Source organism: Saccopteryx bilineata, chromosome 7 (genome assembly GCF_036850765.1).
Source record: "Saccopteryx bilineata isolate mSacBil1 chromosome 7, mSacBil1_pri_phased_curated, whole genome shotgun sequence".
NCBI classification, from domain to species: domain Eukaryota; kingdom Metazoa; phylum Chordata; class Mammalia; order Chiroptera; family Emballonuridae; genus Saccopteryx; species Saccopteryx bilineata.
The window spans coordinates 36,010,033-36,036,676 of NC_089496.1; the positions used below are offsets into that span (position 1 = coordinate 36,010,033).

Here is a 26,644-nt window from a genome sequence, read left to right on the forward strand (position 1 = left end):
GCTGATATCACAACAGGAAATAAAGCTGCATCCTAGAAGAGAAAAATCATTATAGCTAGATAACAAATGCTAAACTACCAGAATTAGCACAAAAAAATTACTAAATATACCTAACCATCCAATCATTTAAAAAATATTATATTATTCTGAATTTGAGTTTTAACCTTTACTCTTTCTCTGGTTCATCTAAAAATCTGCCATTTCAATGATACATATTCTTCCCACACTGTAGAAGATGACTGTGCTTAGCACAGCACTGGCAGAAGATATTTTCAGTCCCGGTTGTGTGATTAGCCTTCATCGGGCCACCTGAGCATACAGTTTATTTTTTGGTTTTGGTTTGTTTTGTATTTTTCCAAAGTGAGAAGCAGGGAGGCAGAGAGACAGACTCCCACATCTGCCCAACCTGGATCCACCCAGCATGCCCACCAGGGGGCAATGCTCTGCCCATTTGGGCCATTGCTCCCTTGCAACCAGAGCCATTCTAGCACCTGAGGCGGAGGCCATGGAGCCATCCTCAGTGCCCAGACAAACTTTGCTCCCATGGAGCCTTGGCTGTGGGAGGGGAAGAGAGAGACAGAGAGGAAGGAGAAGGAGAAGGGTGGAGAAGCAGATGGTTGCTTCTCCTGTGTGCCCTGGCCGGGAATCGAACCCAGGACTTCCACATGCCAGGCCAATGTTCTACTGCTGAGCCAACCAGCCAGGGCCTGGACATACAGTTTTAACCCAACAGAAGGAGGCTGATTTTTACAAGCCATTTGCTGTACACACCACAGAAAGATACTGAATCTAGTGACCACTTCAGCGGTCAGCGTGAGTAGCTCTGTGACTCAGAGGGGCAGAATAGCCAAGTCCAGAGTGGCATCAGACTTAAGGCAAAGGAAGACCTGGGTTTAGATTATGGATCTTGCTCTATGACCCAGAGGGAGGTACCTAATACTTCTAAGTCTTGGGGTTCCACCTGCAAATGGGTGCAATAATATCTATAGTATAGCATTAGTGTAAAGAATAAATGAGATAACAGATATAAAGTACCTTGTCACATGGTCCACATCCTGGTTTTACACCTTGACAAAAATGCATAATATTATACCATCTCTATTTTTTAGAAAGTTAAAAAGATATATGGTATTGGAATGGGTTCCCTAGATTCCTATATGCACCTGTTGGAAGCAGGTAAAGTGGCAAGGTGAAAGGGAACGGCCACCTATTCCCACAATTCAAAGGTCCTTAGATTCAAAGGGAGGAAAAAGTATAGCTGTGCCCTTTAACATATCATTCAACTCATTCACCTCCAGGTGAGAGGATACAGAATTAAAAAAGACTTGGTACTCTTCCCACCGTCGCTGATTCAAAGCCTAAAAGAGGTTCACACCAAGTTACGGGCAATACTGACATCCAGCAAGTTGTTAAAGTACATTTTAAAAAGGGTTTGATATATAAATTTGATGACAAAATCAGTCCTGACCTTGAACTGGCTAGAGACTCTATAGCAGAGGTCCCCCAAACTATGTCCCGGGGCCGCATGCGGCCCCCTGAGGCCATTTATCCAGCCCCCGCCACACTTCCTGAAAGGGCACCTCTTTCATTGGTGGTCAGTGAGAGGAGCACAGGATGCATCCGCATCCTGCTCCTGGAGCACTGTATGTGGTGGCAAAGCGCAGCGTCGCTCACGTACAGTACTACTTCCGGTGACAAGGCATGCATGCGTCACAGCTCTGGAAGTGCGTCACATCACTTGTTATGGCTAGCAGACAAATATGGGACCAGACATTGACCATCTCATTAGCCAAAAGCAGGCCCATAGTTTCCATTGAAATACTGGTCAGTTTGTTGATTTAAATTTACTTGTTCTTTATTTTAAATATTGTATTTGTTCCCGTTTTGTTTTTTTACTTTAAAATAAGATATGTGCAGTATGCATAGGGATTTGTTCATAGTTTTTTTTATAGTCCGGCCCTCCAACAGTCTGAGGGACAGAGAACTGGCCCCCTGTGTAAAAAGTTTGGGGATCCCTGCTCTATAGTCACTATTCTTGCACTGAATGTAAACATTTATGCATTATAAGTCTCATCAGGTGGTGAGGTCCCAAATCCCACTGATGATGTGACATAATATACATACAGCATAGTGCTTTGTATATTATGGAAAATACAAAGTATTCCAAGTTCTAAAACACTTGTCGCCCCAGGATTTCAGATAAGCGAATCTGAACAATCTTGGTTTATGGAATAAAAGGCAGAATAGTGGAATAAACCTGTATACAAGGATGTATTTTCTATCCTTCTGAAGTTAGAATTCACTTAGAACCCTTGGATATCCTATAATGTGGAAGCAATAACACTGTTTAGATTACCGGGTTCTTGGAGAAGCAAGATAATAATACACACAAAAGTCTTTAAACCTTGCCTGGCACAAAGCAGGCACCAATAAACACTATACAGTGAAAGTGCCTAGAAAAATGCTTTGAACAGTTACAAGGAAAACACAAACAGGTGAACACGCAGCTCAGATAGTTAGCTGGCCATATATCATATTATATTGTAGAATACTGTAGAATTTTATTTTTTTAAATCCAAGAGGTTTTTTTTTTTTTTATTTTCCTCTACCCAGAGGTATTTCTACTATTGGGCCTCAGAGGAGTAGTAGTGAGTCATGGAGGCAGGTAGCAACCTCATTGCGCAAACAAGTATTTGGGGCTGATAGGACATACGAAGATGTCAGGCTCTTAACGCAAACATGCTATTATGTGGAAAGAATTGAACTACGAAGACCAACGTAGAGGAATGCCTCTGGAATTTATTTATTTATTTATTTATTTTTGTATTTTTCTGAAGCTGGAAACAGGGAGAGACAGACAGACTCCTGCATGCGCCCGACCGGGATCCACCCAGCACGCCCACCAGGGGCTACGCTCTGCCCACCAGGGGGCGATGCTCTGCCCCTCTGGGGCATCGCTCTGCTGCGACCAGAGCCACTCTAGGGCCTGGGGCAGAGGCCAAGGAGCCATCCTCAGTGCCCAGGCCATCTTTGCTCCAATGGAGCCTTGGCTGCAGGAAGGGAAGAGAGAGACAGAGAGGAAGGAGGGGGAGGGGTGGAGAAGCAAATGGGCGCTTCTCCTGTGTGCCCTGGCCGGGAATCGAACCTGGGTCCCCTGCACACCAGGCCAACGCTCTACCGCTGAGCCAACCAGCCAGGGCCACTTCTGGAATTTAATGGACAAGTTAGTGAGCCAGAGATTTGGTTAAAATGCAGGCTCCAACTCAATGTCATGGGCCAGACATTCTGCATTCGAGGTCTCAGGTAACGAGAACACTTCTGCCCAGAGTAGCAAGGCCCGAGAGCAGCGAGCGGTCCTCGAAGTGTGCAAGCAGCCAGAACGTCGTGGGGGTGCTAGAAATGCAGACCCTACAGCGTACGGGAAACGCTGGGAGACTGTTGATCGAATCCAGATGTTTACATCCAAACTTTCCCTGAGAATATTTTTAAAATAAAAGGAGCATACTAAACCATGTTACCTGAATAAGAAAACGTATTTCTTTCGGCAATTTCCAAACCTATAGTCCCTATGATTACACCCCTATGAAATGTAGGATTTCATATGATGAGCAGCCAACTCTGATAATATATAGACTGAAGTGTGTATAATTTGCAGTTGAACCAATTACCAACGATTCACAAAACAGATAATTTCCATTTCACCTAGGTAACAGAGATACGACTTTTTAAAGAAACCAAAGTGAGTTTTATGTTTCCTTGGGTTGAGAATGTTACCCAACCACATCATGGTCTAGCCAACTTCTCCAACATAATGTTTATACATCGTTCATATGTAAATACATGTCAACATTTTGATTTATAGCTATAGGTGATCTGTTTACATACACAGATACACACATACAAATTATACTACATTAATGGTCTGAAACACAATATTCTCAAAGGACAAAATACTTAAAAATAAACTATAAATATAGAATGTCATGACCAGAGAAAAGATTTGTTTTCTGAATGTGAAACCAATTGATTGTTAAATAGGTGGTTTTCCTAAATTTTTGGAATAAACAGATGCATTCAGAATTCAGAGGCAGGTTTTCTTCAACTCCAAAGTCTGAGTTTACATGTTCACCTCTCAAACAAGTTTACAAGTTCACCTCTCAGAAACTAAGCATACAGTTCTTTCCTTCATCTATTTCTGCCAGAGTCAGTTACTAACCTTGTAAAGCACCACACTCGCTTCAGGATTGGGGGTGTGGGGCTGGACCCCTCTGAGTTCTGCTAGGATGATGTCTTTAGAACAACTCTGCTGTCAGAAGACATCTCTGATGTTCGCAGCCTGGGGAGGTCAGAGGAGGGCGGGAAGAGTGCTTCTGGATCCAGTGAGTAGAGGACCCAGGCAGGCTGCTCGACAACCCAATGTAGGAAACAGTCCTCTCAACAAAGAATTACCCAGCGGAAAGGTCAGGAATGGCAAGGTGCGCAAGCCTTGATTTTAGGCAATGGAGTTTGCAAGAACCCAGAATGAGCAGCTCGTGTGTGCGCCACCGTTACATTCCTGGTGCAGCAGAAGCACCATAATACATATTTGCTTATTATTAAATAAACTACCTCTGTGTAGCTGGGACCTTACAGTCACAGAGATGGAAAGGAGTGAAAAAGGGATTAGGACATATGTAATATGTAAAATTGTAAAACATTATCAGAACCAAAAAAAAATTCAAAAAGCATCCAGTCCAATTTCTATATTTTTGGAAAAATTTTTCTCATATGCAAGATGTTATCTAATGTGCTGATATTACAGTGATGGGGGTAGAAGGGGTCACGCCTCTTAATAGTAAAAGTAAAAAATAAAATCTTTATAAGGTTATTAAAATATCAGTTCTTACTTCTAATAGTGCCGATGTCCCATATTTTTGTTTCAAATTAATAAAGCATTTCCTTTATAAAAAGTAAAACCAATATGACATAAATCATACATAATAAGTGATATTTCACAAGCGGGAAACAAAACAAAATGTAATTATTTTTGAAAAAAAAGCAAATCACAGACTTCCATGGCCTACAGGCATTTGTACTTCTGAGAATTCTCAGATCTAAAATGTCATGAGAAATTCTGAACCGGCTTACATTTTTGAAACACAGGAACTGAGAGTCACAAGGCCAAACCTACCCTTAATAATCAATTCAGCTGCATACAGATCCCGTTTGTAGGTCACCTAAAGGACAGATAAACCTCGTTAGACTTAGCAGAGCAGGAAGGAATGTGAGAGCAGTAAAATCATGCCCCCAAGGAAATTCTCCATTTTGTAGAAACTATAAACACATAATACTGGACATTTCTAAATTACGGCAACATCAGCAAATTCAGAACAATGTATTCTACTTTTAGGGTTGGTGTTGACGATTTGGTTTTTAAATCTTTAAATAAATTGAGATACTATATGGCAGTGTTGACCAAAATCTTATTAATGAAAATAAAGTATTGTATTAAAGAATATGTAATAGCATTTAAATAAAAGTATTAGCATTACTATGTAATAGTAAAGTTTTTCTGTTGGAAGGAGGAGAAGGTAACTAAAACAAAAATCACCAAACTTTATTTTTAGTTGAAATGAGGAAGTTCTCAAAAATTAATGCACACTAAGAAGGTATACTCCTCACAAAAATTAGGGGATGTTTCAAAATGAATATGAAGCGATAAAAAAAGAAGCATTTGATTTTTTTTATTAAACAAGAACATCAGAAAAGCAAACGACAAGTCAAAGAAGCTGTTCAATTGTGCAAATGAGATGCAAAACCAACTTTTATTTCATGGGTGAAGACGCACTACACCAGTGGTCCCCAACCCCTGGGCCACGGACTGGTACCGGTCTGTGGGCCATTTGGTACTGCAGAGAAAGAATAAATAACTTACATTATTTCCGTTTTATTTATATTTAAGTCTGAACGATGTTTTATTTTTTAAAAATGACCAGATTCCCTCTGTTACATCCATCTAAGACTTACTCTTGAAGCTTGTCTTGGTCACGTGATACCTTTATCCATCTCACAGTCTGTGAAAATATTTTCTGACATTAAACTGGTCCGTGGCCCAAAAAAGGTTGGGGACCACTGCATTACACAAAAGGCTGAAAGTACTGGAGTATCTGTATTTTCCCTGATCCCCTAATTTTTGTGAGTGAGGATTTTTTGGTTCTTATAAAAAGAGCCTAGAAGACACCACCATGTACATAAATAAGAACAATCACAAACTTTCCTTAAAAACACGCAGCCTCTTTGCAATTATAACCTGTTCTTTGTAGTGTAACCTGACGGGGTTCCACGGCAGATATGTCCCAGGCCACGTCCAGTGAACTCAGATATAGGACGTGTCAGGTGCACTGCAGAACTGCATTGCAGAATCAGTTCCCCTGCCTCACAGAACTGAAAATGCAGTGAATCATGAACTATACTAATCAGAGACTACAAGGTCTTAGGAACTCATCATTCAAATGCACAGGTGATTGTGGTGCAAATGGTAAAAACCCACTCCGAGAAGTACTCACTACATTAGTACCTTTCTATGCCTACAATTGAAACTTTTTTCCTCCAAATATCTGATAACTACACTTATACAGAAACTTTGTTCAGTTCAAGTGGCTCAGGGCACTTCTGTGCAAAACAGCCTCCTGGACTATGCCTTTAACCTAACAGGTGAGTTCTAACCCATGACTACAACACAGAATTAAAGTAGCGTGTAATTGGTAAAATAGATGAGAAGTTGCTCGAGTATTCAACTAATCTATTTAAATTAAGTGTGACATTGCTACCTTATCTCTGAAACATCCTCATGCCAACCAAAACTAGTACTATGGTTACTGATCCCCAGTGTCACTCTATTATCTGGAAAAAAACAACAGAAAACCAACATTTCAAGGTTCATGCTATGCACTGTACCACATTAAGGAATGTATTAATCTCACTCGTTCATTCAACAAATATTTATCAAATAATTACAGGGTTCTAGGTCACATCCTAAGTGTTGGGAATAGAGCAATCAAAAGGAGAAAAACTCCTTTACTCGTGACAACTACTTTTCAGTAGAGAGATTTTTCTTATAAAATTAGTCTATCTTTTGTGCTTAAAAATAAAAAGTTAACTAGACATCTGAAGTCAAATTCAATGTTTGCAATTTAAATGAGAAACTACTTTTCTTCCCCTGCAATTGCTGTGTAGGGTAAATCAGAAATTAGTGGGCAGATGGTTAATTGCCATCACTCATTTTTATCCCTTCCTGTTTTTTGGGGGGTTTTTTTAGTTTTTTTTTTTTGTATTTTTCTGAAGCTGGAAACAGGGAGAGACAGTCAGACAGACTCCCGCATGCGCCCGACCGGGATCCACCCGGCACGCCCACCAGGGGCGACGCGACCGGGTTCTTGGCTGCGGGAGGGGAAGAGAGAGACAGAGAGGAAGGAGGGGGTGGGGGTGGGGGTGGAGAAGCAAATGGGCGCTTCTCCTATGTGCCCTGGCCGGGAATCGAGCCCGGGTCCCCCGCACGCCAGACCGACGCTCTACCGCTGAGCCAACCGGCCAGGGCCTATCCCTTCCTGTTTTTGTTGAGGGATAAAGCTGCATTCTAACCTAAAAAGGAATTGCAAAAGTACTTTTCCTTTCCAAATAAATCTTAACAATGGGTTTTTAAATGTAAAGAAAGTTTGGTTTCAAATACTAAAGTGCTTTTTCTAGCACACTTACAAGACAACATTTCTGCATCGAAATCAGTGTTATGAATAAAATACATGTTTCTATTACCCACAGTTCCTTTCTCTACTAATATTACATAATTAACTGCATAAGCAAGAAGAACTCCTAAATTCTCCCCACCCTTTTGTTTTGTTTTTTTGTTCTACTTTGTCTTGAAGTCTGTGGATAACTACCATACTCTGATTAAATATTTTGTATTTTATTAATATCTTCAACATAAAGCCTTCCTGAAACCCTCCACTGCACTTCTCAAACACCGATTTAATAAAAATAAACTACAAAATATTTCTGAGAAACTTGTAATGTACTGTGTTTGAAACAACTTTATTTCTTTTTCTAAGTAAAACATCTAACATTACATCAAAGGGCAAAGTCCTGGCAAATGTAGTTCTGAATTGATGAGTTACTCTTTTTCCTCCAACTCTTACAGCAATAATGGGTTGCCCTTTTCTTATCTTTAATTTCAAAAACAGTTTAATAATCAGTTCTGAAGTTGATTTTTTCTGTCAGCCTGATCTACAGTTTTCCTTGGTCCTTACACAACCCATTATGACAAACAGTTGCTTTAAATGACATCTCCCTCGCGTTGATGGAGGAGGGCGCGTCCTGGGAGGCGCCTGTTCTCACGTGGCATGCAAGAGAGCTCCAGGGGTCCCTGCAGACCAGCGGAGGGACTCTGCAGCTGACGCTCCAAGCCCCATGCCTGCCACTCACCTAGTGAAGCTCCATTTTTGTCTGTGGTATTCAACTGCGCAACCTTCATCTGGGTAAAGTGTTCCACCGGAATAAATAAATGTATGTGTCTACTTTTCAATGGAAAGGAATCCGAAGACTGAGAGCCACGAAGTTAGTTCTCTTCCAACCCCTAGGTCAGCGCTCTGTCTACCTCAAGGTGAGCACCACAACGCACAAGCATCGTCACACCCGCGCATGTTGCTCGGCCTGTTCGCACACCCATCTCGGAGCTCAGTCCCGCGGGCTGCAGCCTTACATGGTCATGTTCCACAACATGCAATGACCCCCCACCTTTTGCCTCCTGAGAAAATGAACATGTAGCTCCAATAATTAGAAACCAGAACATCTTAAATTTTAAAGATACAGAATGTTTATTAGACACAAATTTAGATTTGAGGGGTATATTTATTATATTGATTTCCATTTCAATTAAATCTTTGTTGAAAATATTCTTTCCTCTAGACTGGCTAACTAGACGAAATCTTTTAAAAGGAAATAATGCCACCCTAGTGTATCTTTGAGGTTAAAAAAGGCAAAAAGTGAAATAATTTTGTTTCTTTTGTTCTTAAAAAAGATGCCAGAATACTTGGATCTAAAAATATATATAATTCACATCAAAACAAATCCTCAAAATTCAGCCATTCCAATAATATTTTAATGACTCGAACACTTCAGAAACTCCTTCTAAAGCATGATTTTCAGACAATGGGACACAGCTGAATTTCTTAAATAGTAGATTATAAATCTTCTATTAATCTTCCAATCCTTGAAGATGGTTTTCACATTTAGAAACAAGAAGTCTGTTCAATTAGGTCTGTACAGTGTAGTGACCAAATATTTACTTATCTTGGGACAAAAACATGGTATAACTGTATCTTAAAGAAATGGGAGTTCTTCTGTAGGCTAGATGAAATGTCACTGGAGTCAGGATGTATTCACTAAGGCCTGGCAAGACACCACCACTCAGAGAAAGCATGAGAGCTAATACCTATTCCTATTCCTGGGACTCAGTCCCGCCCTCCTCTGTGGCTGGTCACTCTCTGGGAAGTAGGCTTGGTCATTCATGGGGATGTCCTCTACTCTGCTTGATGATTTGAAAAAAAAACCTGATGTTTCCTCCTGCCCCAGAGTATCTGCTGCAAGGTTTACATAAACTCTGAATCTTTAATTTTTACATTACTTTTACCAAAAAACAAAAGTATGTAAAATACAATATAATAACTCTCCTGGGCTTTCTGGTGTCAGTGAGAGTGACAGTCCTAGTCATCCCTCACACCCCCCATGGGAGTGAACACCCTGACTTCTGAGAAGTAGGGGAAGATGTCCTGGATCCATAGTTCAGAATCTCCCCTTGTCTAACTGTTTCATGGTATTGACTTGCCTCTCGAAATGTTTTTCCACACTGTGTCAGATTTCTGAATCATGTTCTGGGGACTTCACACTGCTGCAGGAACTCGGTACCAGTTTCAGCATAATCATAGGACATCTTTTCTCAAATCTGAGGTTTAAAAAAACAGTAGCACCTTTGGAATTATTCTACAACTAGAAAACACTAATGTCAAAGTGTGGATTCCATGGCTTTGGCTTAAAAGCAGCTGAAATAATCTTCATCCATACAAAATGGTAAGGCAACAAAATTATTTAAAGTAGAAGCCTATACTAAAGACAATTCATACAATGTTATTACAAAAGGCTAAATAAGGCTAAATAAACAGCTAGGACAATATCAAAAAGATAAAGGTGGAAGGTAATGAAAGACAGGAGGCAGAAGAAGGAAATCGGAAACCAGAAACAACTGCAATATTTGCACTTCAAGTAATTTCAGCCCACTTAACAGAAGAAATGTGGTGCCTAAAAGAGGCCTCATAACTGTCATGTGAAGGCTTTTTGCCCAAGCCATTGCATCACATGCCCCTTTAGAATCTAAGATCCTGTTAAGGCACATCATTATTCAAAAGCCACTCAGAAGAGTGTGGCTTCTCCTCCTCCCTCCCAGTTTGGAAAGTGATACTACGAAGAGGACCCCTCTGGACCTAAGAGCGTGTCACCCTTTGGCATGTGTATGAGTTTCCTAGGGCTGCCACAACCCAAACTGAGTGCCTTAAAACAATAGAAATGTATTGTCTCCCAGGAGTGGGTCACCACTGTGCAGATACTCTCTCAACCCAGTCCAGTAGGAGCTCCGTCCCGGGGCTACTGGGAAAGGTTCTGGCTTCAAATCCAGTTGAGTGTAAGGCAACAGAGCAAAAGGATACATACAGAGAACAAGAAAAAAAAAAGTGCGGCCTGACCTGTGGTGGCGCAGTGGGTAAAGCGTCGACCTGGAAATGCCGAGGTCGCCGGTTCAAAACCCTGGGCTTGCCTGGTCAAGGCACATATGGGAGTTGATGCTTCCTGCTCCTCCCTCCTTCTCTCTCTGTCTCTCTCTCTCTCCCTCTCTCTCCCTCTCCCTCCTTCCTAAAAATGAATAAATAAATAAAAAAAAATTAAAAAAAAAAAAAGAAAAAAAAAGTGGATAAAATAATCTTACTGGCTAAATGGAATTTGTTTGAATAGATTATATCAAAGTAAAAATTTCCTTAGAACCAAGTAATAGAAATGATACCACGCTTGCATGGCTTAGAAAGCCAAGTGAGACTCTTTAACTCCCTTACTATACAGAGACACATTTTTCTCCCAGAAATATTGTTTCAGCACAAAATCAAGCATTTTTATACTACCTCTTCATTTTCTAAAGCACCTGGAAAGTGTTTATACTGCACCATGTGTCTTTAGGAAGGACATAAGCACAGACAAGACCCAGAAATAAAGTACCAACTCCATTCATTACCTTCCAGAGATCAGGTGATCCTTCCACAAGTTTGGCTTTAATGTGACAGTATTTTAATGCCAACTGTAAACACTCAGTTCCAAAATCCAGGTCATAGTCACTACACTGGGTAGGAAAAAACAGAGTTAACAAGTTAAAATCTAATTTTAAATAAAACTAAATCATTCATTGCATAATCAATTGCATAGAGAAAAGGAAGCGCCTAGAGAATTCTCAAGCTCTTTAATTAGCTACTGATTATGCAAGTTACAGAATAATTTTCCCTATGCCCTAAAAACCAATAAAAAGTAGGGATGATGCAATTATGAGTCTCAAACTTTCTCAGTCGTTTCAGGTGTCAGACATACTACTTAATTTCCTTTGCTCATAAGCTACCTTTCCAAACATGTTTCTAAAATGCCTGAAGGTGTGGCTGAGGTATTACCACATAATTCGATTGGACAAATCTATGTATCATAAAACTCCAAATCACCGACCTTATATTTGTATTAATTTATATTTATATATGTAAATTATATATATGATATATATATATACACACACACACAAATACATAGCTCTCTTATTCACCTTAATATTTTAAATACTAATATATCCTTTTTTAAATTTTTCCATTTTTATTCTGGATCTGGACACAATTTAGTAAAGGTCTGTCAAAGAGTTAGTAAAATATTCAGCTAGGACTTCTTGTTAAAGGTTAAGAAATGGTGAGAGGGAACGTTCCTGCCTTGCTTCTGATCCTAGTGGGAAAGCTTCTAGTTCTCATCATGAAGTATAAGGTTAGCTGTAGGTTTCCTTAGATGGTCTTTACCAAGTTGGAAAAGCTCCCCTTTATTCCTAGTTTACTGAGAGTTTTTATTACGAATGAGTGCTGAATTTTGTCAAATAGTTTTTCTGAGTCTATTGAAATTATCATTTGATTTTTCTTCTTCAGCCTGTTAATGCGATGTATCATAATAATTGATATTTTAAAATGAACTGTACCTGGATATCTGGAGTAAATCTCACTTGGTTGTAGTCTGTAATATTCTTTACATACATTGCTGTATTGTATTTACTAACATAGAATTTGCTAATATCAAATTCTGTTGAGATATTTTCATTTACGTTCATGAGATACTAGTATACTTTGTAATGTTTTTTCTATTTTTGGTATTAGGCTGGATCAGAATGACTTAGAAAGTCCTCCCTCTGTTTCTATCTTCTACAAGAGATTATAGAGAATTGGTATAATTTCTTCCTTAAATGTTTTTTAGAACTCACAAGTGAACCCATCTGGGCTTGGTGCTTTCTATTTTAGAAAACTAATAACTATTGATTCAATTTCTTTAATAGACATAGGCTTGTTTAGATCGTCTATTCTTGTGTGAGTTTTGGTAGATAATGTTTTTCAAGAAATTTGGTCCATTTCATCTAAGTTATTAAATTTGAAGATACATAATTTTTAATAATGTTCCTTCATTCTCCCTTTAATATTCACTGGTACCGTAATAATGCTACTTGTTTCATGTCTGGTATTAATAATTTGCATCTCATCTCTTTTTTTGATTAATTTTAATGGGGTGACATTGATAAATCAGGATACATATGTTCAGAGAAAACAGCTCTAAGTTATTTTGCCATTTGCTTATGCTGCATTCCCATCACCCAAAGTCCAATTGTCTTTCGTCACCTTCTGATTTTCTTTGTGCCCCTCCCCTCTCCTACCCCCCTCCCTCTCCTCCCCCCTACCCCGTAACCCCCACACTCTTGTCCATGTCTCTGAGTTGCATTTTTATGTCCCACCTATATATGCTTCATCTCTTTTATTCTTAGTGAGGCCTATTGATTTTATTAACCTTTTCAAAGACCAGGTTTTAGTTTTGTTGACTTTATCTTATTTTCTGTTTTCATTGATTTCTGCTCTAACATTTATTATTTCTCTTCACTGTCTTACTTTAAAATTTATTTACCCTATCATTTTCTAATTTCCTAAATAGAATATTAGATTATTGCTTAAGTCTGTGATGGCAAACCATTTTATAAAAACGGCCCACTTTTGCAGTGCTGGTCAGCCTGGTCCCTCCCGCCCACTAGTGGGCGTTCTAGCTTTCATGGTGGGCAGTAGTGGAGCAACCAAACGGTGCCATGAGTGGCCCACCACAAAAGCTGGAACGCCCACTAGTGGACGGGAGGGACCAGGTTGACCAGCACTGCAAAAGTGGGCCGTTTTTATAAAAAGGTTCACCATCACGGGGTTAGGTCTTTCTTCTTTTATAATACATACATTTAATGCTATCCAATTTTCTTTACTGCTTTAGCTGCATCCCAAAATTGTGATAAGTTGTGTTTTAATTTGTGTTTAGTTGAAAATATTTTTTTTAATTTCTCTTGACATTTATTCTTTGACCAATGTGTGATTGATAACTGCATCATTTACTCTCCAAGTATTTAGAGATTTTCCATCTATCTTCTTGGAATTAATTTCTAGTTTAATTCCATTGTGGTCTGAGAGCAAACATTGTATGATTTTTATTATTTTAAACTTGCTAAGGTGTTTTATGACCCAGAACGTAATCTACTTCAGTAAAGTTCCATGTGAACTTGCAAAGAATTTGTTTTCTTCTATTGTTGGATAAAGTAGTTCATAGATGTCAATTATATCCATTTGATTGCTGATATTGTTGAGTTCAATTATGTCCTCTCTGATTTTTCTGCCTGCTGAATTGTCCATTTCTAGTAGTGGGGTGTTAAAATCTCCAAATATAGTAGTAAATTCATCCATTTCTTCTTGCAGTTCTACTAGACTTTCCCTATGTCTTTTGAGGCTCTGTTATTAGGCACATAAATGTTAAGGAATTTTGTCTTCTTATAGAATAGACTCCTTGATGTAATAATATCCCTCTTTATTCCTGATAACTACTTTCTCTCAAGTCTGCTTGGTCTAAAATTAACGTAACTACTTCTGTTATCTTTTGACTAGTGTCAGCAAAGTATACCTTTCTGAAACTCTTTAATTTTAATCTGTATGTATTTCCATTTAAAATGAATTTCTTACAGATAACATGTATTTTGGTCTTATTTTTTTAACCCACTCTGACAATCTCTGACTTTAAATGAGATTATTGACAGTTAAAGTAACTATTATAGTTAAATTAATATCATATCTACCATATTTATTACTCTTTTCTTTTTGTGGCCCCTTGTTGTTTCTGGTTCTATATCTACCTTTTCTGGTTTGAGCTGAGTATTTATTCTTTTTTTCTTAGTATATCAGTAATACTTTTTTTTAAACTATTTTTAGTGGTCTAAGAGTTTGTAGTATACATAAACACATACTGATCGAAGTCTGCTTTCAAATAACACTGTACAACTTCATAGGTTGAAAAAGTAACTTACAACAAAATATTCCAATTCTCCCTCTCTTGTATCATTGCGGTCAATTATTTCACTTATAGACAAGCAAACATATATTTATACACATATAAACACACACATGCAAACATTAAATACACTGTTGTTCTTTTTTTAAACTTAACGATTAGTTGTGATATGTGTAAATATGAGAAAACTAAAGCTTTCTTTTTTAACCTTCATTTCTTCCTTCTCCAACATTCTTTCGTCTTTCTTTATGGAGATTTGAGTTTCTGACCTGCATCATTTTCCTTCTCTCTGAGGAACTTCTTTTAACATTTTTGGAAGGAGGTGTACTGGCAATAAATTCCCTCAATAATTATCTAAGGAAGTCATATTACTCCTTCATTTTTGGACAATAATTTTAAAGAGTAGATAATTCTAGAGTGAGTTTTCTTCTCTCTCTCTCAACATTGAATGTTTCACTCCATTCTCTCTTCTTGCTTTCATGGTTTCTGAGAAGCCAGATGTAATTCTTCTCTCCTATAGAGAGAAGGTGTTTTTCCTCTAGCTTTTTTATAGATTATGTCTCTTCAATTTTCTGCAGTTTAAATGGCATATGTCTAACTATAGTTTATCTGGCATTTATCCTGCCTGATGTTCTCTGAGCTTGTGATTTGGTGTCTGACATTAACTTGGGGAAATTCTCTGTCAATATTGCTTCAAATATTCTCTTCCTTTCTCTTTTCTTCTCCTTCTGGTATTCCCATTATGTATGTTAAACTTTTTGTAGACATCTCACAATTCTTGGGTATTTTCTTCTGTTTCTTTTCCCCAGGATTTTATTCTCTTTGCCTTTTAGTTTTGGAACTTTCTACTGAGACATCCTCAAGCTCACAAATCCTCTCCTCAGCTGTGTCCAGTCCACTAACAAACTTAAATTTAACCTTCATTTCTGTTACTGTTTTGATTTCTAGCAATCCTTTTTTAGTTCTTAACATTTCCATCTCTTTGACTGCATTGCCCAACACCTGGCCTTCTATTGGCTGAATTCAAGGTCCATGTGTACAAAGTTTCAAATACTCTAGCACAGGGGTCCCAAAACATTTTACACAGGGGGCCAGTTCACTGTCCCTCAGACTGTTGGAGGGCAAGACTATAAAAAAAAAACTATGAACAAATCCCTATGTGCACTGCACATATCTTATTTTAAAGTAAAAAAACAAAACAGGAACAAATACAATATTTAAAATAAAGAACAAGTAAATTTAAATCAACAAACTGACCAGTATCTCAATGGGAACTATGGGCCTGCTTTTGACTAATGAGATGGTCAATGTCCGGTTCCATATTTGTCACTGCTAGCCGTAACAAGTGATATGACGTGCTTCCGGAGCCGTGACACGTGTCTTGCATCACCAGAAATAGTACTGTATGTGAGCGATGCCACGCTTTGCGGGGCCGCCACATACAGTACTCCAGGAGCACAGGATGTGGATCCTGTGTTCCTCTCACTGACCACCAATGAAAGAGGTGCCCTTTCCGGAAGTGCGGCGGGGGCTGGATAAATGGCCTCAGGGGGCCGCATGTGGCCCACAGGCCATAGTTTGGGGACCCCTGGTCAAGCAGCTTCCTTAACCTCTACCTTCCCCTCTACAACTAATTTAATTTCTGTGATCAAAGCTGGAAATTTGGTTTCACCTCTATTGGTGACTCCTTTAAATTGTTTAATTTCCATAACTCAGTCTCTAACCAGAGTCTTCATCCATCATTTCTCTTACTCTCCCCTCACAGTAGTCGACCTGTTATCTCATTGAGGCATCCAATCCTGTGAAACCTCCATTTGCTCCTGGTCAGAAAGCCTCCCTTTTCTTCCACTGCCCTTGTCAACTAGGAGACTACGGCCAAAGACATGAAAATCTTTATTACAAACACCCCAACTGCCCGATCTCTTGTCCAGCCACTAGATCTCCTTTATAAACTCCAACTACAAATCAATCATGTAATCTCTGTTCTTGTTTTATGAATTTTAGTTCATAGTTTATCAGTTATAAATGTACAATATCGAAAACCAAATGCCCATACAAAATTATTTATGAAAAACTTTGCCCTGCTCCCTTTACTCCCCTTTGTCTTCCGAGAGGCAATTAATTCTTTTTCCTTCTAAATACCACAAAAGCTCAGCGGCACGTGGCCATCAACTTTTCTCACTTACACAGCTGTGGGACGGTAGAGAGGACTCTGCTTCCATGCTGCGGGGCTGTGGGTTGGCTGTGGCAGCTCTGATCCATGGGCTGTACTCTGCAGGCCAAATGGAGAGGCAGCAATACCAGAGTATGCCTTCCTCATGGCAACAGCAGAAGCACAAGAGGGCAAGTCAACGGCACAAGCACATTTGAGCCTCTGCCTATATCACTTCTATTAAAATATCAAAGCAAGTAGGAGGCCACATTCAGACTCATGGGGCAGGAAAATACACTTCATTTGCCAGGAGGCCATGGCAAGAGTGCAAAAATGGAACAATGTGGCAGAGGATAAACAACAGGATCAAATGCATTGCCTATCACACCACATCTCTCAATTCATACTTGTGATGCTGCCTCTTGACTTTCAGAGTTGGCCGTCATCTATGGAAGAAGAATTTGGCTTCTTTCCTCCCAACTTCACCTCAATACAGGCTAACATTTTCTATTCTGCCTTCCTTCAATATCATAATTTTTGTTGAATCAATCAATATTAAGTATTTACATCATTATTTATGTAAACACTACTCACTGCCAAGTCATAGACTGTAATTCCTTTCCTTCACAAGACTTTTTTTTCTTTGGAATTAGAATTTATCTTTTATTTTAAGTGTTTAGTTTTCTGTATATACATGACTCACTCAATAGCAAACGCTTAGCTATTTGTCTGGATCTACTCTCAAGATAGACACATAAGGTATTTTGACAATTTTATATTCCTAAAGAAGTCACCTTTGGAGCTTTCTGAGCTTTTTCAACATGGACTAGTTACCCTGTGCCAGCCACATAGCCATCGTCCTGAAACTCCCTATATCCTCATCCTGGGGATAACCTTCATCTGCTGCCCACCATGAATCTCCTATCTCCTGTACTTCTTGTAATCTTTCTAATTTGACTCCCTAAGTTTTGTGGAACAAATCCTTTAGTAGCTTTCTGGGAAAGGGAGTGTCGAGTTAAGCTTTTAAAAACTCTTTTGGTTGCATTATTTCTGATTTTCTTCCCTCTACTTTTTGTTTATTGGAAATTTTTGTTAAAGAGTATTGACTCTCTTTTCTTTCATATATATAAATATATAGTCCTTTGTGGGAACGTTTCTCAGATTTATTTTAACCCCAGATCTCTTTCTAATATTTAAATGTTTATTTTTCTAGCATTTTGATCTTGTTTTACATTTCCAATAACTTTTATCTCTGTAATGATACTAACTTAAAAAAAAAGTTTTCTTTCCCTTGCATATTCGTTGCTTCATCCATATTACTCTTTTCTGTTTGTTTTGGGCTCTATCTTCCACAATAAGCGCATTCTTCAGACCCATATGGTAATGCTTGTCAGCTTACATTTAAGAGTGGAAGATAAAAAACTATTAAACAATGAGTACAGACGTGGGGCTTCTGCAGAGCCAGCTGTACTGTAGGGTGATGGGGTTGAGAGGTTTACTGGGGAACTTCTGAGGTTACTATTTTTAAGTCTTTATTCTTAGACTGAACAGATTCTCCAAACAAAACTCTCTCCATTTCTAGCCAAGAGGGACAGCCACACTACCAGGATGCTGGCTGAGTGGGTAAAAGGCCATGGGCTTCCCTATTCAGTAGGCAGTGGGCACATGGGCTCTTAGTCACTGTTTGGGCAAGGTGCTCATTCCCTTGAAGACTCTCAATATCTGCCCATACATAGGGCACGCTTCACTACTATCTGCCTCTGTAGGTGGAAGGGTGGGGCCATAAAGTATGGAGGTGATTTAAAGATAGACTACTCCTAAATAGTTTTCAGCACACCCACCTTATTTTGACCCCTCTCACTCAGTTCTAGAGGTATCTGGTGCTGCAAGGTCCTGAACATTTGGGGAATTTTACTGTAGGCAATTTTTAATTTTTAGCTTTCCCTATTTTCTTTTAATAACTCCACCTTCTCAAATTTACTGTATTGGTCACTACTCATTTACTTGTTTCCCAGCTATCTGTTTGCCACTGTCTTCTCTCTTATTCACTTTACTCTGGTGGGTCCATGGCATTTTTAATCCCTTTCTAGTAGCTTTAATAAGGTTTGAGTAGTGGGGAAAAAATAGACACACAAGTTCAGTTGGTTATCTTTCCCCAGCAATAGGAGTATTTGCATTCTAATTAAATAATTCCAAGTTGTCTTACATAAAGGTGGTTTCAATTTATATGACCATAAGCAGTGTAGAAGAATGTAGCATGGTTGTTAACATGAGGTAAATGAGTAGGACTCATAAGGAATGAGAAAGCTCTAAAAAAATATTTTTTTGTATAATGTGGTTATTTTTCTTGGAATACATTTCACAAGTTTCAGGGCTTTTATGACACACACAATAAAGTAAGGAACCATTATTTTATGGTAATTATGCAATGGTCATGGCTTCAAATAATCCGATTACCTATCTACCCTTCCAGCTTTAATATCTTTCACAGTATTATTTCTGCAAGGCAGCCTGGGAAGTTTGCCCAACAAAGAACAATATATACATTAGAGAAAAATGAAATCAAAGGCATGCATGCACAGGTTTCTCACTCTGCAGTTATAGATCCATGCTCAGAATGTTTCAAGTAGAAACAAAATGGGCTATCTTACAATTAGGTAAACAATGAACACCTGCACTCAATTTATCATGTGAAAATCAGACTTGAAGCGTTTTGCATACACTTACATTGTTTGAATTATGCAATGTATTTTAGAATGGCAGGAGAGACAGTTATCCAAGAAGCTTTGTTCTTACAATTTATATAGGATTATTTTATAAGTAAATAAATAATCTCTGACTAAGTCCATGTGAGACTGATAAAATTCAGCTCTCACTCTTTAGAAAACAATGTACAAATGATCTGGCTAAGGACAAAATGTCTTTGGGTATAAAATTTTAAATAAGTTCACATATTTATTAACCTAGAGGCAAACACTGTACATATCTCACCATACTAAACATTCATGAGAGGCTTTCAAACACCTATCATGTGGGAAAATAAAAACTCAGTTTTCCACATTTTTTACTTCTGTACCCAACCAAAATCCATTATAAACTTAGAGGCCAAATCTAGCGATACTAAACATTATCTAGAAGATGATATTTCTTTTTTTCTGCGTCTCGATAATTGGGGGGTGACAGGGGCAAGCAAAGTAATATATGAGAATGAATTTCACCAGTAATTCTAAAACCATGGTTTTCGCCCTTTCTTTCACACTTAAATATTGCCAAGTACAATTAAAACCTCAGAGTCTTATTGGAAAATACATAACTTCTTTGAAAAAGTAAACTGATGAAAAGTTAACAACAAAATTAAAAATAAATTAAGATGTTACCCATAAACACACTGAGTAGGCATCATCTTTTCCCAATGTAAATTACTAAGGTAAAAACAGATACCTACAGCACTACCCAACCCCAGAGACAAGGCAGTTTTAAATGCACAGAAAAGTATCATAAGGCTCTTGCCATAACCTCAAGAGATCATAAGGGTCTGAAATAAATCCAGGGAATAAAGAGAGGAAGGGCCCAGACCAGATGTTGTTTCATCAGGAGCAGGACTGGTGATGCTATTGCCCAGGCTGGAAGGTGTAGGAAAAAGAGCAGGTCTGTCTGTTGGTTAGGTTAATGGTACCAGTTAGATTTAAGTTGCCTGTAGGAAAATCTAGTAAAAGTAGTCTTAGGAAATAGTAAATATATGCCCCCAAATTATGGGAGAAACATGAGAAAAATGATCAGAAAAGCTGCTGAAAATCTATTTGATGGGAAAATATCTATGGAGAATTTTCCAGAAAACACTCTAAGCACTGACAAGGATGAATTAGGCTTGGGAAACCATGCAAGCCAATGTGACCCGAGGAGAAGACGGCAGTATCAGAGATGTAGTCACAGACTGGGGGAAACTGAAGGGAAGAAACAATGCTTTCAGAGGATCATCTTGATTGATTTTAATTGACACATTTATAGGTTGCAAAGATTTTAACCTGAGTTCAGTGCAAGCAAATAAAATTGTAAAAATCAGCTTTAAACCTGAGTCAAACTATTATCTCAAGTCCTTTATTGACTGAAAGTATAGTTAAAAACTTATCACGCCTGACCAGGCAGTGGCGCAGTGGATAGAGCATCAGACGGAGATGCGGAGGACCCAGGTTCGAGGCTCCGAGGTCGCCAGCTTGAGCACAGGCTCATCTGGCTTGAGCAAAAGGCTCACCAGCTTGGACTCAAGGTCGCTGGCTCGAGCAAGGGGTTACTCAGTCTGCTGAAGGCCCGCAGTCAAGGCACATATGAGAAAGCAATCAATGAACAACTAATGTGTTGCAATGAAAAACTGATAATTGATGCTTCTCATCTCTTCTCTGTTCCTGTCTGTCTGTCCCTAACTATCCCTCCCTCTGACTCTCTCTATGTCCCTGTAAAAAAATAAAAATAATAAAAAATAAAAAAACTTTCACACCTTCTACACAAACATCTTGTCCAATAGCTTCTTTCTGACCCATTCTTTACTCATTACTTTCAGCCTTCTCTCTGGTTTTCTTATATTTCACATGGTACTTACAAATATTTCTAGCAACTAATCCTGCAGATTAGTTCCCCAGCAACAACTTTTAAACATTGTCCATGAAACTGTGGCTCCTTGCTTCATAAAAAACTCTGTTCTCTACAGTCTACGTCCTTAAATAATGACACAAGTCAACTAAGAGAGTGGGAATTAAATTTGCCTGAACACTAAGGTGAATAGTAACCAGAAAACGTTCTTTGGCAATAAAATGGAACAAAGGGCTAAAATGTGTAACTACATGGATGAATCTCAAAATCATAATGTTTCAAAAGAATACATATCTATGACTCCATTCATATGACATTCTAGAAAAATGAAAACTACAGAGGACAGAACCCGGACCAGTGGGTGGCTAGGGCCTGGAGATGTGAAAGGGAAACTGACCACGTTTGGCCATGTGATTTGCCTTAGCCAGGAGAATGAGGTAGGAATGAGTGCACCAGCTCGAAATCTAGGCAGTAAGAAACTGTGTGCTTCCTCTCTCTTGTATCTCTGCCATCTCCATGAAATGAGTATGCCTAGATAGACGGCTGATCAAAGGAGGAAAACAACATGGAGCAGAGAGTCCAGCCTACACACGCCTGCAGTGCAAAGCAGAGATGCCCCAAAGCAGAGCCTCCAGCCCAGTCTAGCCAAAACTAGCCAACCTACAGACCCAACCTACAGAATATAAATTGATTAGCACTGAGCTACTGTCCTCTCGGATAGTGTATATATACCACATGTGTAGCAATAGCGAACTGCCATAATTATTGAAGAAGTGCTTTGAAATTAGCCAAAAACTAGAAAGAAGTCAATGAGTCAAGTAATCTATAACGTACTAAAGTAATCCAACACAAAGAAATAAACTACAAGTTTATGAACTAGAAAAAAGAAGTGTAAAAAAAATACAAAAATAGTATCAATATAATTTTATTCATAAGAGATTCAAAATCAAGCTATTTGAGAAACATCTACAAAAATGGTAAGGCTATAGAGGGAGGCAAGAAAACCATTAACACCAAATTAAAGGAAAATAATAGGAGGGAAGAGAACAGCACCAGGAACAGGGATGCAAACAGGAAGGAGCAAAGAAGACATCACAACAGTGCATTGGCAATGTTCTATCTCAGAAGCTGGACGATGAATCGAAATCAAATACCTATCATGTTCTTAAATCAATCTATCAAATGGCATATAATATGTGCTAAGGAATATTGTTATCAAACACGCATATCAACACACCACACACACACAAAAGCCTTGTTGAGCAAAAATGGACTGACCTGCCTGTCCCTCCCTCACCAGCAGGGAGCTAAACTGTGGGCCCTGGGCCGGATGAACTCCATAGCACTGACAGTCACAGAACGGTAAGAAACTATTTGGAAGGATTGTCTGGGGACATTGGGAGGTTAGCCAGGAACACCTGGATTGCAATATTCCCTCTGTAACAGATGACATTCTATTCTGAGAAACTTAATAAATCTCCTTAGTGACAAGGAGTTGAGATATTTCATTTGTTGTCAACAAATACAAAACAAGTGAGTAAAAACAGAGACCAATAGATAGGTCACTTTCTTGCTCCTTCTCTGCACATTCTGTGGGTGACACCAAAACCAGCAGGGCATGCTGGAAGCAAACGCCAACTCTTCTAGGTCAGCACACGTCACTTTGGGCCCCAGCCTCTGTCCTACTGAGATGGCTGGGTTCAAGAAATGAGCGCGGGTACACGGGAGTTCCCAGACTAGAATAGAGTGAAATGATCTGGAGCAGACTCTCTGTTTCCATCCTGCTTTAATTTTGTTCCACTTTTCCTAAAAGAAATAGCAATTCTTTTACTCTGCCTTTTCCCAAGAGAGGAAATATCTCTAATTCGTTACAGGTCAAACTCTGATTATCTTCAAATAGATCTTAACTTTGAGGAAAAACAAGAGCAGGTGGCAGGACTCAACAGGTAACAAGTAACAAGGACCCTGACCCTTTTGTTCAGACTGCATCTCGTGCATACAGAAAAAAATAGTGTCTCCAAGCCAATAGCCATTGGAAAGATTGAGCTCTCCCAAGGCTAAAATACCCTTTCCTTTACACATCCAGTGCATTAAAATTGCTCCTAAGTTAAATGGCAATTTTTTTCTTAAAATGTATGCTTCTTAAGAAAATGTATATATCAATACATGTGTTTATATCAATACAGTATCAGTAACTACATATATCAATATAGGTACTACTGAAGAGAGTTCTCTTCAATTCAGCAATTAAGCCGCAACATGAAACACACACTCCCCCTTGCTTTGCACAGAAGGGGAACTTCTCCACATCTGACCAAGGTGTGTCCCCTGTCAGTCACTTGCTATACAATGGTAGGCCACATCTTCCACTACCCACTGCCTTTGCCTAAGGCCAGGGGTCCCCAAACTTTTTACACAGGGGGCCAGTTCACTGTCCCTCAGACCATTGGAGGGACGGACTATAAAAAAAACTATGAACAAATCCCTATGCACACTGCACATATCTTATTTTAAAGTAAAAAAACAAAACGGGAACAAATACAATATTTAAAATAAAGAACAAGTAAATTTAAATCAACAAACTGACCAGTATGTCAATGGGAACTATGCTCCTCTCACTGACCACCAATGAAAGAGGTGCCCCTTCCGGAAGTGCGGTGGGGGCTGGATAAATGGCCTCAAGGGGCCGCATGTAGCCTGTGGGCCGTAGTTTGGGGACCCCTGCCTAAGGCTAAGATGATCACTGTATAATGTTAGTCTTTTTTCTCTGTCCTCCTGGAAATTCCGATTAAAGTGGCATCCTGTTGTAATTTCTCTCATATGTATTTTTTAGAGCCGCATAGTTATTTCACCTTACACGTAGGTGACATTAATGAAGCACATGTCCACGCACTGTGCAACCTTTAGGAGAAAACATCTTCCAATCTGTCCAGGATACTTCGGGGTTTTTTTGTTGTTGTTATCATTTCCCCTCTTGTGGTATATTCTTTATATTATTTTATTCAGTCTCCTGAAAGATTCAAGAACCCTGCCTTAGTTTTTAACTGAAGAATTAAAGGTTAGTTACACAATTAGTGTTTTCATTTTCTTTAAATCAATACCCAGCAGTAGATTGCTGGGTTATATTATAGTTATATTGTTAAGTTTTGAGGAACTCCCATACTATTTTCCACAGTGGCTGCACCAATTTACATTCCTACCCAAAGGGTTCCCTTTTTTTCAGATGTTCTCCAACACTTGATATTCTTGTCTTTTTGATAATAGCCATTCAGACATGTGTGAGGTGATAGATCTCATTGTAATTTTGATTTGCATATTCCTGATCATTAATGATGCTGACCACCTTTTCATGTCCTTGCTGGCATCTGTCTGTCTTCTTTGGAAAATGTCTATTCAGATCATAGGCCCATTTTTAAAATCTGATTGTTTTTGCTATTGAGTTTTGCTATTGAGTTCTTTTATATATTTTGGATATTAGTCCCTTTTCAGACATGTGATCTGCAAATATTTTCTCTGTTCAGTAGCTTGCCTTTTCACTTTGTTGATGGTTTCCTTTTCTGTGCAGATGCTTGTTTACTTTGAAGCAATCCCACTTATTTATTTTTGCTTTCCTTGCTTTTCCTTTTGCGATCAGATTCAAATAATCATTGCCAAGACCTATGTCAAGGAGCTTACAGCCTATGTTTTATTATAGGAATTTTATAATTTCATGTCTTACCTTTAAAGTCTATTTTGAGTTAGATTTTGTTTACGGCGTAAATTAGTGGTCAGATTTTATTCTTTTGCATGTGGCTGTCCAGTTTTCCCAATAACATTTATTAATGAGAATTTTTATTCTCCATTACATATTCTTGATTCCTTTGTCATAAATAAATTGACTGTATATATGGGTTTACTCCTGAGCTCTCTATACTGTTCCATTGGTCTATGAATACATTTTATGCAAATCCCATACTGTTTTATTTACGATGGCTTTGTAATATAGTCTGAAATCAGGGAGCACGATGCCTCCAGCTTTGTTCTTCTTTCTCAAGATCACTGTAACTATTTTTTCTGTGTGGTTTCATATAAATTTTAGAATTATTTGTTTTATTCCTTTGCAAAATGTCATTGGAATTTTGATAGTAATTATATTGAATCTGTAGATTGTTTTGGGTAATATAAACTTTTTTCCAACCCATGAAAACAAAATATTTTTCCATTTATTCGTGTTTTCTTCAATTTCTTTCATTAATGTCTTGTAGTTTTCAATATTTAGGTTTTTATCTCTCTCATTTATTTCTAGGCCTTTTATTCTTTTTGAGGTAATTGTAGATGGGATTGTTTTACCTTTCTGTTAATATGTTATTTGTGTATAGAAACACACAGATTTTTGGGTATCAATTTTTGTATCCTGTAATTTCACTGAATTTATGTATAAATTATAACAGTTATGTGATGTAATTTTTAGGATATTCTATACTATTATGCTCTTTGCAAATAGTTACAATTTAACTTCTTCCTTTCTAGTTTGAACACCATTAATTTCTTTTTCTTGCCTGATTACTCTAGCTGGTACTTCCAACACTATGTTGTATAAAAGTGGCATCTTTGTCTTATTCCTCATCTTAGAGAAAAGGTTTTCAGCTTTTCACCAGGGAGTATGATGCTAGCAGTGAGCTTGTCATATATGGCCTTTGAGAGTTTTATCATAAATGGATGTTAAATAGATGAATTTTTCCATCATTTCAAATGATCATTTTATTTTCATCCTTGGTTTTATTAATGTGATGTAGCACATTGATTTGTGGATTTTGCTCCATACTTGAATCCCTGGAATAAATTTTACTTTATCATGGTGTGTAACTATTTTAATTTATTGTTGTATTTGTTTTGTTAATATTTTCTTGAAGATTTTTGCATCTATAATCATCATGGTTATTGGCCTGTAATTTTCTTTTCTTGTTGCATCCTTGTATAATTGCGGTATCAGGGTAATGATGGCCTCATAAAGTGAGCTTGTAAGTGTTCCCTCCTCATCCATTTTTTAGAAGAGATTGAGAAGAATTTTTATTAATTCTTCTTTGGCCCTGGCCAGTTGGCTCAGCAGCAGAGCGCTGGCCTGGCATGTGGAAGTCCCGGGTTCAATTCTTAATCAGGGCACAGAGGAGAAGTGACTATCTGCTTCTCTATCCTTCCCCCTTCCCTCTCTCTCTTTCTCTCTCTCTCACTCTCTCTCTCTTTTTCTCTTTCTCC

General features: G+C 38.4%; 1 protein-coding gene across 2 annotated transcripts in view; it reads right to left on the reverse strand.

Moving 5' to 3' along the window:
- Nucleotides 1-26,644, reverse strand: part of CRPPA (CDP-L-ribitol pyrophosphorylase A) — a 223,323-nt gene that overhangs the window by 142,290 nt on the left and 54,389 nt on the right. For both annotated transcript variants that reach the window (XM_066238591.1, XM_066238590.1), the window contains exons 4-5: nt 11,309-11,413; nt 5,171-5,216 (exon numbers count right to left, since the gene is read on the reverse strand). In XM_066238591.1, the coding sequence (XP_066094688.1) occupies nt 5,171-5,216; nt 11,309-11,413 (151 nt within the window). The remainder of the gene's footprint in view (nt 1-5,170; nt 5,217-11,308; nt 11,414-26,644) is intronic.